At 38.1% G+C, this 11,968-nt stretch overlaps 1 protein-coding gene across 1 annotated transcript; it reads right to left on the minus strand.

Annotated features, from left to right (window-relative positions):
• Positions 1 to 526: 526 nt before the first annotated feature.
• Positions 527 to 9,274, minus strand: LOC134648732 (glyoxalase domain-containing protein 4). Its single transcript, XM_063503239.1, has 6 exons — positions 9,049 to 9,274; positions 8,614 to 8,663; positions 7,118 to 7,383; positions 3,702 to 3,857; positions 1,881 to 2,057; positions 527 to 756 (listed from the first exon to the last, which is right to left on the minus strand). Exons 1-6 carry the CDS (start codon positions 9,136 to 9,138, stop codon positions 644 to 646), a joined length of 852 nt encoding a protein of 283 aa, XP_063359309.1. The 5' UTR covers positions 9,139 to 9,274; the 3' UTR covers positions 527 to 643.
• Between the last annotated feature and the right edge of the window lie 2,694 nt (positions 9,275 to 11,968).

Raw genomic sequence — 11,968 nt, forward strand, 5'->3', positions numbered from 1 at the left:
ATAACTTTGTACCAATATAATTAATAATCTGTGGAATGCTAAACTTAAATTGTGATGTTGGCACAACTTACAAATACTATATATAAAGAAAGCTTGATAAAATACAGTGTTTTCAAAACATACAAGGTATTTATTATACACAGTGCGTCAGGAGATGCGAGAACCAGTCTCAATATACTTAATTTTCAACATTCTACAATTTTTGAGTAGTGCCTAATGCCCATTTCGTAAATAATGCCAGCTTCGAAAACCATTAAAAATATAACACAGATTGGTATCAATGGTATCAAAAATTTCATCATTTAGAAAGGTTATTTTATTGGCATCAAATTTATATCCGATATCATATAGATATATTTTTTTATTTAGTCATATTGACGTTAGCATTTGATTGTGGCCAAGTAAATAAATAGCTTGGGTTGCACTGAGGTAGGGTGACTGATATAGTTATTGGCCTTTCCTAACAAATCAGAAAGAAACAAGCGAAAAGAAGTCTTATTATAACGGCGATAATAACAGTCACCCTATCTGCATTTATGAAATGGGCGTCAGTCTTAGCAAATTTTGCAACAAAGTTATAATACTCGAACGAATGTATAATTATCATCTAATCAACATACTTGTGGCATAGATAAGGAATTAATTAGCGCGACTTATCTGATTTGATGAATTTGTCGAGTTCGGCGTCACTGGCTGGGTCGACCTGGGATAGTTGGCGGAAACTCTCGTCGTCCACGAAGCAGATCTCGTGGCCATCTGGAAATTGAATTATAATTTAGCTGATGCTGTTGCTGCTGTTGGTATATAATCTTCAATAGTTCCATGGCATTTGTATTGATTGCTGGTTTCATTGGATCTTACGTGAGTGGGAACCTTAACACATTCATTGCCACCCAGCCAAACAAGACATCCGCGCCAGGCCACAAAAATTACTTCTTATAAAGCTGTAGTACCACGATCCCGACTATGGGGTCGATCGGCCTGGGAACGAAATCATAAAATTCCCGATAGTCGGGTTTTCGGCACGGAATGTGTTAAGTTATAACTTACCATACCTTCAACTGCCAATCACAATGTTGCCTGCTCATTTGACAATAGTTATTTGTTTTACAAGGGGGCAAAGTTGTTATTTAACCGCACGTGCTAATATTGATACCCGAGCAAGCGAAAACTTCCAAAATTGAACCACGAGCGTAGCGAGTGGTTCGAAAATGGAATTTTGAGCGCTGCGAGGGTTTTAAAGCACGAAGGTTAAACAAAATTTGCCCCCGAGTGAAACACAAAAATTTTCACCACACCAAGTACCTACACCAACTCGAACAAAAAATAACTGTAAGATATCAAACAAAACCAAACGAAATCCAAATGAATGTTATTAAATATTTATCATTCAAAATCATTATTTAAAAGTCAATTCTACCAGAAAACATAAGAAAACAACTCAAAATTTGCATTTGATTACTTTGCCTCACATGTGAATAAAATGCAACTTTGCTATCAGTTTTTGAACAATCAAGAGAGCCTTTACAAAAAAAGTGAAAAAGCTTAGTTGCTGTTTGTTCGGACTTCACCTTAAAATGTATAAGCATATCTTGTCGTTAGCGCCAACGAGCACGCGAAAGTGATAGCTTTTTACCATAAAGCAATGCGTTGAAGCGTTACAAAATACAAATATCTTTATTCAGTATTAAAGGACACATATTTGCTTACATTTATGTTCGGAACTATAATTATAGTTTGAATTAGTAACCTTAGTCACTAAGTGCAAGAAATAATGTCGTAGTTACCGTGTAGGCACGGCACAGTTAAGTGACCAATCACAGTCCCTAAGTCGTTAGAATAAGGTGTACAATTAACTCGATTAACTTATATTTTGTTACCTGGGTCAGCTAGGATAATGACGCGCACGGTGGCCTTCCCGGGGGTGTCTAGCGAGATGAGGGGGGTGAGGATCTTCTCGTTGGCGGCCTGGATCCTGCTGTCGATGATCGGCTGCTCGTCGAAGGGGCAGGCGAATGCTATGCGGCCGTAGGCCTTCGCACGGTTTATGGGCTCCGCTGTAACATGAAATTTGTACTGGTTAATGGTCAATTGCAATTAAGGTACGGCCACATTTTACCGGCCACGACTAGCTTACATTTACTAGCAGAATGTACTGTGTATGCGGCACCGCGATATAATACATTCGGTAGAGACACACTGAAAGAACACGAACTAAAGGACGTCGAACTCAAATATGTCCTTCTGTTCTGCAGGAAAACAAGAAGATTCGAGAAGAAAGAAGAATGAGTGCATCAATTCGCCGTTAAACGTAAGTTTGGCGAACCTAATATAAGTGTTAAATGTACCATACTTATTGAAAAAAAATAAAAAAAATTTTTAAAAAAAAAATAGTGTGGGAACGCCGCCGGGACAGTACCTGCAGCTCCAACTCCAGGGAACTGGGCTGAATGAACGCGACAAGCGATCGACAGCCCGCCTGCTTCCGGCCGGGCGTCCCTACACTACATCTACATCTACATCTATCTAAGGTTCGGCCAACACTGATCTGATAGGGACATTCTTACACAAATAGACTAAGTCCCACGGTAAGCTCAAGAAGGCTTGTTTTGTGGGTACTAAGACAACAATACATATAATATACAAATACTTAAATACATAGAAAACATCCATGACTCAGGAACAAATATCATCATTATACAAATAAATGCCCTTACCGGGATTCGAACCCAGCACCATCAGCTTCATAGGCAGGGTTTACTACCCACAGGTTGTCAATAGAAAAAAAAAAGATTTTTTTTTAAATAAGTGTAAATTAAGAAAGAAAACTGGACTAGACTGAATATTAATTAATAATATTTTTCTTGTTGAATTATTGATTAAACTGCAGTTCGCCAAGTTCGTGAACAATAGGTATTAAAACAACTTGACTTTAAGACTGATACAAGTGTTTATGACACGTGTGATGAACTGATGACCACTTTGGCCAAGTACTTGTTCTAATGCCTACAAACAAGTTTTGTTAAGTCTACTATGTAGGACTAGATTGTTCAGTGTATTTTTTTTATCAAACATATATTATTGTAAGTACTAACTTTAGTATCTACCTAATATTTTATCCAGCAATGCTATTATTTCTAATATGAATAATGAATTGTAATTGACTAATTAATATAAGTATTAATTTTTGACATGTAAAGTTTGTAATTTTATCAATAAAGGAATATGAATATGAATTTGTTTCATTTGTTACATAAATGACACAAACAACAGACAGTAACATAAAAATGTGATGTATGTGAATAGTGGAGGATAAAAAGTACCATTATCAAATTAGAATAAATGACCCTATTATACAAAGTACAGTATGAAATTTTCAGCCGGCTCGTACCAATGAGTTTTTCGGAACTTATGTACGAAATATCATTTGATATTTATCAGTCGCTTTTTGGTGAAGGAAAACGTCGTGAGGAAACCGGACTAATCCCAATAAGGACCTGGTTTACCTAGTTTTAGACGGGCTGAGTAGGTACTTGTTTGCACCGACCCGCGATGTGGTATCCTCCTAAGACCCTGCGTACAATTTTTTGTCCATATTCCAAAACATACTTTGAACTTTCATTGAGTAAGTAAGGGTTCCAAATTCAAAAACAAAACAAATGCTTCTGGGTCTCAGGAGGGTATATAAAATATCAAATTACCAATTTCAACAAGCTCAAGCTTGGCCTGGTCCTCACTGAAGCCCACGACCACGGACTTGTCCTTCTTCTCGAAGATCTTGAGCGTCAGCAGGCCGTTCCAGTAGGCGATGGACCTCGCCAAGTTAGAGCAGGCCAAGGACACTTTTTGAACTGGGTCTGAAAGAGAAAGCAAATAAGACTATTATGATTATCGGTTTGTTCAGAGCAGGGGTCTATTCGTCGTCGTGCAATTCGTGTACAATAATGTTCTCAAATGTGTTAGCTCTTTGATCGTGCATGTGACGATATTACGAATGGCGATATACGAATAGGTACGATGATTAACGAAGACATTCGGTTACAACTTTGATACCAAAAAATAAAAATATACTTGGTCAACCAGATCTTGACAGTAGAAAAAGGCGGCAAATTTGAAAAATGTTGGCGCGAAGGGATATCGTCCCATAGAAAATTTGAATTTCGCGCCTTTTTTTACTGACAAGATTTGGTTGACCAGCTATAAGTTCAAAGCGCTGTGGCTACTTTTGCGGAACTTAATTAATCACTGGTATTTTGATTTCGAGCACTCGAAACCCAAAAAGAGGCCCCAGAATTAAGTGTTTAAATTAAAATTATACTCTAGGGAGTTTGGGAGCAACTAATTAGGTATATTTTATTAAACAGAGATTAAATAACGTAATAAATCATTCAGATTAAAAAGCGGTGGTGGCCGAGTGGATATGACGCCCGACTTTCAATCCGGAGGTCGCGGGTTCAAATCCTGGCTCGTACCAATGTGTTTTTCGGAACTTATGTACGAAATATCATTTGATATTTACCACTAGCTTTTCGGTGAGGAAACCTGCATACATCTGCGAAGAAATTCAAAGGTGTATGTGAAGTCCCCAATCCACATTGGGCTAGCGTGGGGACTATAGCCCGAGCCCTCTCGCGCATGAGAGGAGGCCTGTGCCCAGCAGTGGGACGTATAAAGGCTGAATTATTAATAAATCATTAATCTAACCCTAAATTAGCTTGAGGCATTGTTGCCAGGACACTGGCCGCGTTCCCCCTCTGCACAGTGACGCGGAGTTTTTGAGCAAAAAATGCCCCAGCTACTAATTCGTGCACACAGCTGAAGAATGCATACCCACTTCATGAATAGGTAGATTTTTTGCAGATCGTTGTACAGTCGCCATCAGATACACAGGAGCGGCCAAAGTGCTCACAAATATCTGAACACGCTTCTATTATCAAGGCGTTACAGTGCGTGTTCAAATTTTGTGAACACCTTGGCCGCTCCGATATATCTGATGGCGAATATACAATATTTACATTGCCACGCAACGAGTAGGTGTTTGATTGTGCATAAACAAAACTGGAAAGTTTTTGCAATTTATTATCAGAATATCTATGTGTCAACTTGAGCAGCAAACATATTCACCAATTTTAGCAGTATAACAAACGAAAGATAGACTTATCTCTCAATGATGCATGCACAAATACCGTGGAACTTTATGATTAATTTGCATAATACTTATCTTATTACTACAGATGCATTTGTAAACTTTTACTGTAAAATTTAAATGAAATCGATTTCAACATACATATACTGATAAATTTAATAATAATAAATTTACCGATACCGAAAACTAAGTTCTGATTGAACAAAAATGCAAACTAATCCTGATTTGCGGTATCAGTTATTAGGGATCTACTTACTATGGAAAATATCAATTCAATATGATAAAAAAAAAAACGATCATCCTTACTAATTGCTACTAGCCCTACTAATAAATGCGAATGTTAACTGTCTGTCATACACCCGTTTACGCTAAAACCGCTGAACCAATTTAGATGAAATTTGGCATGGCATGGCAGGAAGGACATGTGATAGTTTTATTAATTATCATCATCATTCTTCCATGCAGACGTAGACGCGGGCAGAAGCTAGTATAAAATAAAAGTGACCAAAGTGAACAGCCGAATTTTTCAAAATGAAATAGTAGATACTTAGAACAATGTTCAGTTACCCAGACAGCACTCATATTTCACTTTATCTAGGTCCTAGATTCTAGGATAAGACTGATATCTAACAGAAGTCAGCCGAATGCTTATCACTGTCTAACAGCGTGACAAAACGCATGTACACTTGATACAATATTTTATCACTTATCTTTGTTGAGATGGCTTTTATCATTAGCAATTGTTATAAATGAATACGAGGAAAATTTAAACGTTTCGGCGAGTAAATAAATAGCTTAAATAGACGCCAATGAATTGGAACAATTTGTCATGGTGACGACTGTAAATAATGAACATTTCATGGTAATATGAACAATAGGTTTTTATAGTGTTTGCAAAAAAAGAAGTCGCCCAATGTGGAATAGGATTTTGTTTAAGAAGATATTTTAAAGAGTCTATTTTATTTTTGTTGTTGTTTTTTGTAATTTTGGTTATTTTTAGTGCTTGTAAAAACTTGACATGTAAAATTGCCCCTGTGGCCTATTTGCTGAATAAATGTTTGATGTTTTTCAGGATGATAGTTGCTTTTTAGGGTTCCGTACCCAAAGGGTAAAAACGGGACCCTATTACTAAGACTCCGCTGTCCGTCCGTCCGTCCGTCCGTCTGTCACCACTCACCAGGCTGTATCTCACGAACCGTGATAGCTAGACAGTTGAAATTTTCACAGATGATGTATTTCTGTTGCCGCTATAACAACAAATACTAAAACAGAATAAAATAAAGATTTAAGTGGGGCTCCCATACAACAAACGTGATTTTTGACCGAAGTTAAGCAACGTCGGGCGGGGTCAGTACTTGGATGGGTGACCGTTTTTTTTATTGTTTTTTTTTTGCTTGTTTTGCTCTATTTTTTGTTGATGGTGCGGAACCCTCCGTGCGCGAGTCCGACTCGCACTTGGCCGGTTTTTTAATGTACCTACCTACTTGGTAGTGTGCCAAGTCTTTCAAAATTTTTTACATTACTTACCTATAAATCCTACATCATCATCTTCCTCGCGTGTTCCCGGCATTTTGCCACGGCTCATGGGAGCCTGGGGTCCGCTTGGCAACTAATCCCAGTAATTGGCGTGGGCACTAGTTTTACGAAAGCGACTGCCATCTGACCTTCCAACCCAGAGGGTAAACTAGGCCCGTATTGGGATTAGTCCGGTTTCCTCACGATGTTTTCCTTCACCGAAAAGCGACTGGTAAATATCAAATGATATTTCGTACATAAGTTCCGAAAAACTCATTGGTACGAGCCGGGGTTCGAACCCGCGACCTCCGGATTGCAAGTCGCACGCTCTTACCGCTAGGCCACCAGCGCTTCGAACCTATAAATCCTACAATAATAGTTAAATATTTTTAGTAAATAAGCTTTTGGTAAATGTACCTATTTACTTAAAGTAAAATAAAATTATGTTAAAATTACCTTTTCCAACAGGCTCCGGCTTATCAACAATAAAGAATTTGTATCCACCAGGTGCTTCCAAGTACTTGATTCCATTCTGTTGCTTCACTGGCCAATTATTGGCTGCAGCCCTCTGCAGACTCTCGCTTGACTGTATGGTGAGGCCAATAAAATCATTGCCTGTCTCGTAATGTGTGATCCCATAGTTGTACGTAAGTTCAACAACAAAATGTGTATCTTCAGGGCCGTAGCCCACCATAGTCTTGCTCCATCTGTTTGCATATGGTCTGTGAAATTAAAAAAACATTATGATAAGCCTTTATAAGGCAGAAAGAATATATTTCCTCCAGTGATTATGAACTTTATTTCCAAGTGATAGGGTTCAATTCGTAAATACAGACACCATTATTCCCCTTATAGGGTTAATTATGTAAATTGGCTAGCCTGCCATCTCTGTAATATTCACCAGATATAAAAAGTATAGAGTCTGTGTGGAAAGAGAAGAGTCGTGGAATGTATTGGGCCCCATACATTCCATGACACTTCTCTTTCCGCACAGACTCTATAAATGGAAAAGCCACTGTAATTTTTTTCAAAACATTTTATCTGGTGGTCTCTCAGAATGTAAAATGCACCACAAGTAATAAATTATTACCAGTAGCTGAAGTTGTAGACTTGCTTTTTTTCTTTGAAGGATTTAACTAAACAAAAGCAATGTGCAGGTTAGAATATCAATGTCTTTTTTATCCTCATTTCGAAATTAATTATTATAACAATAACCGTTAGAAATAAAATATGACCACGAAACACCTTATCAATTAATCCATTATACTATCAGATGCAATCTATATTCAATCAAAAATAATATAAGATTCAAATGAAGATTATAAAATATAAATAATTAGGCTAGATATTTGCAAAGTTCACTGTAGATTAAAATCATTGCTTATCAATACTATACTGGGTCAACCAAATCTTGTCATTAAATAGGAACAAAAAAAACTATACTCATCCTTTTCTTTTGGGTGCTAGTACTAGTGTTAGACAAATATAGTATGATTCTCTCTGTCTATGTTTGAAATCAAACAGACCTTTGACACACTTCACACACTATATCTCTTATTATACAGCATATTAAAGGTTTAATATCATAAAATAATTGAATCATAGTAATGTCAGTAATCCTCAGAAGTACTGCTTAAACAGGATATCCTGTGTTGAATACTTGTTTATGAATATAAATTATTGAACAAAATCAAAATTGGCATGTTTTATTTCAAGTTTATTTCCATCTATGACATAAATATTTATTTATTATATGATGAAATAATTGTTTTTATAAAAACATGACAAATCCATGAAATAATTTACAACAAATTTTACAACATGTTGACACAAGATATCGACTGTGGTTAATATTTTTCTATTTCAGTCAAATACCTATTCAATTTAGTTATGATAAATAAAAAAAAATTAAGACAAAATGTTTAAACTAGGTACTCTAATTAATTAATTACCCATTGCAGGCCGCTTCACACCCTTCGCTGAATTCTTCATGACGAAGTACCTAATAAAATAGCACGTTTAATTACTCATATGGATAACACTCTCAAGTGACTAAGCACATTCAGGCTGCCTTTTTGTAAGTTTTAAACACAGGACAGAACGGTAACTGAATATTCTAGTTCGTTAGGACAGAAGCATTACTATCGTAATTTGGGCTGACCTATCACAGCGTAACATCAAATTGCATTTCAAACCGTAAATGTACGTGTAAAAAAACCGAAGTTTAGTTATTAGTTACGCCGCGTCATGACCGGTTCTTGGTTGTTTACACCGACCTTGAAGCTTCACTGGGGCAATTATAAAAGACTTATAACTATAGCGAAGCTAAGCAATCTGTTATGCTCAACTTGTCTAAGACAAATACATATTTTATAGCAATAATTTACCTTCATTCCCAAGATGTCTCGGTAGAATTTTGCTGTAAGGGTCCTGTCAGCCACTTTAAACACGAAATGCAACGCACGGCCGCTCACCATTTTGATGCAATTTAAATCTTAGAATAATTAATGAGAATTTATAGAATATTAGACGTAAAGTTGTTAATAATATGTATCACAGATTATTACGGTCACGTCCACAGTACGCGGCGTATGACAACCGAATGACAGCGGCGCGAATGACATTGACGCGCGCAGCCATGCATTCATAAACCGATTATTCCATATCCATAGGATGCATTCATATTTCATACAAGTTTCTTTTTTTTACCCGACTACGGCAAAGTCTAAAAGGAGTGCTATATATACTTGGTCAAGCAGATCTTGTCAGTAGAGATTGGCTGAAATAGCAAGACACGTATTCATACGTTTCCGTGAAAATATGATGGAAATTAATTATGCACTACCTACATCGGCTACATCTGTATAGCATCTGACACAAATAATAAAATACTTACCTACTTTTATTATTAAATGACCGAATCCTGTGATCCTTTTTGTTAGTATCGCATATGTGCCTCCGCCTCCACCATCTCTGCAGAAAGTATCCGATGGCTGACGGAAAATATTACTTATATAAATACCGACCGGGGGTCCGTCTCTCGGACCGTCAATATAGGGACGGCTGGGGGCTTAACGCGAAAACCGAATTTCGCAAATTGCGGGGATCTTTCTCTTTTACTCTCATTAAGACGTAATTAGAGTACAGAGAAAAATGCCCGCAATTGACGAACATCGATTTTCGCGGTTATAGCCCTGGTAAATAGGAACAAAACTTGAAATGTGATATAGAGTCCGTGCGGAAAGAAAAGAGTCGTGGAATGTATGGAGCCCAATACATTCCATAACTCTTCTCTTTCTGAACAGACTCTACTTGATAACTCAGTCTGCGCCGTGCGCTTGATGTGTATGCGCGCATGCAACGGTCGGTAGGCGCTCTGCCTGTTACGTGTTTTAAAAATGTCGACTGTTAATTTAGTGAAGTGCATTAACTGCAATTTAGTTGTGAACGAGACGCTGTGTTTTATCCAAAATAAACACATGATTATGGAAAGCGACAGTTTAGTGAAAATCTGCTCTTCAGCTTTCAGTGTAGAAGACATTGAGAAGGCTAAATCTTTGCTTTTTCACTCTATTTCGACAGACCTGCGCAACATAAAACGCAAGGCCAAGAGCAAGGAGGGGAAAAGTAGCAAGGATTTGTTTGACATCATCAATGTCTTCAAAGTAACGGACAGTGAAAAGTTACCCGTGTTCGTGGCCTGTGACCTAAACAAGCTTCCTCCGATAACATGGGATCACCTGGACGTATCAAGACTTCTTAAGGACATCACGGTTCTTAAACATGATTTGGAAAGCATAAAGGATACGTATGCTACCAAAATACTCGTACATCAGATGAAACAAGAGTTATTGTGTAACAGAAACGACACTGTGGTAAACGATAGTCACCAAGAAGTGGATTTTAACTTTTCGCAGAAATCCAATATAAATAACCGTCGTGGTGCGCATAACGTACATTTAAATTTGAATAGCGGACCGATTGGCCTACCGCCGCACTTGTCATTTCGGTCGGTTACAGATAACGACGAGGTGAGTCACCGAGCGGGCGATTCCGGCTGCGACAAGTTGCCGTCTCGCTCTCGCGTACGTACAAGCTCCGTAGCATCTACTTCATCGGCCGAGGAGCGTGAGCAGCGCGCAGCCAATACTGAGCTTTCTGCATCGGCAGCACCTGTGCAGTCGAATAACGTTGCGCACCATGCTACTGTCGCGAGTCACTTAGGTCGAAAATCCAGCGGGGAGTTGCCGAGTCGAGTCGAGCCGAGTAGGGAATCATCGGCAAACAACGTTTCTCAGGCGCAGGATAAGTCTTTTGCAGATGTAGTTCAAGCCCCGGGGGAGTGGAAGCGAGAGGAAACGAACTCTGAGTGGGTTACTATGCAGAACAAGCGTTACAAGAACCGGTTTATTGGCGATAAGGGAACGGCAACAACAAGCACTAATTGCAAGTTTAGAGCAGCGGAGTCGAGGATTCCGTTGTTTATAAACAATGTTGACAGGAGTACGTCGCCGGAGGATATTGTTGATTACATACGGGAAAAAACGAACATTAAAGTCACACTTGTAAAATTAGCTATGAAGCAAGTTAAGGAGTATGATGCCTACAAGATGTTTGTGCCCGGACAAAGTCTGGATATTTTTATGATTAAAGCGCTTTGGCCCGAGAATATTTCGTTTAGGCGTTTTATCCATTTTAAAAACAGGCAGATAGACTCGGTTAGCTAAATAAATCATATATAATATTTTTAAATGAATAATAATATCAGTAAATGTAATATTGTTAGTTATAATTGTAAATCAGTTACGCGCTCTGTTGACTATGTTAGATCTTTATGTAAACATGCTCACATAATAGCTTTGCAGGAGCATTGGCTTTTTAATCATAGCTTGGCATACTTAGGTAGCATTGATGATAGCTTTGGTTTTACGGGCAAGTCTAGTATCGATGACACTGTAGGTATAATACGCGGTAGGCCATATGGTGGTGTAGCGTTATTATGGAAGAAAAGTGCGTTCGACTCAGTGTCCGTGATTGACTGTGCTAGTGATCGGCTCGCGGCAATTAAAATACAAGTTTGTGATCGTTCGTTTTTGGTGTTTTCGGTTTACATGCCCGTTAACCATGCTGATAACTTGAGCGATTTTACAGAGTGCCTGAGTGAAGTATGTGCTATCGTGGAAAGTGTCGAGATATCCTCAGTTTATATTCTAGGGGATTTCAATGCGCATCCCGACAGTTTATTTGGTAGGGAACTATTAAAGTTTTGTGAGGACCAGTTTTGGTTATGCGCGGATATCGTTAAGT

Source organism: Cydia amplana, chromosome 6 (genome assembly GCF_948474715.1).
Source record: "Cydia amplana chromosome 6, ilCydAmpl1.1, whole genome shotgun sequence".
NCBI classification, from domain to species: Eukaryota; Metazoa; Arthropoda; class Insecta; order Lepidoptera; family Tortricidae; genus Cydia; species Cydia amplana.

Excerpts from the sequence above, each read along its gene's own strand:
- LOC134648732 (XM_063503239.1), bottom strand. The coding sequence starts at position 9,138 with ATGGTGAGCGGCCGTGCGTTGCATTTCGTGTTTAAAGTGGCTGACAGG. Across the intron at positions 3,858-7,117 it reads GCCGGAGCCTGTTGGAAAAG|ACCCAGTTCAAAAAGTGTCC; the intron begins GTAATTTTAACA and ends TTTCTCTTTCAG. Across the intron at positions 757-1,880 it reads CATTATCCTAGCTGACCCAG|ATGGCCACGAGATCTGCTTC; the intron begins GTAACAAAATAT and ends TTCAATTTCCAG.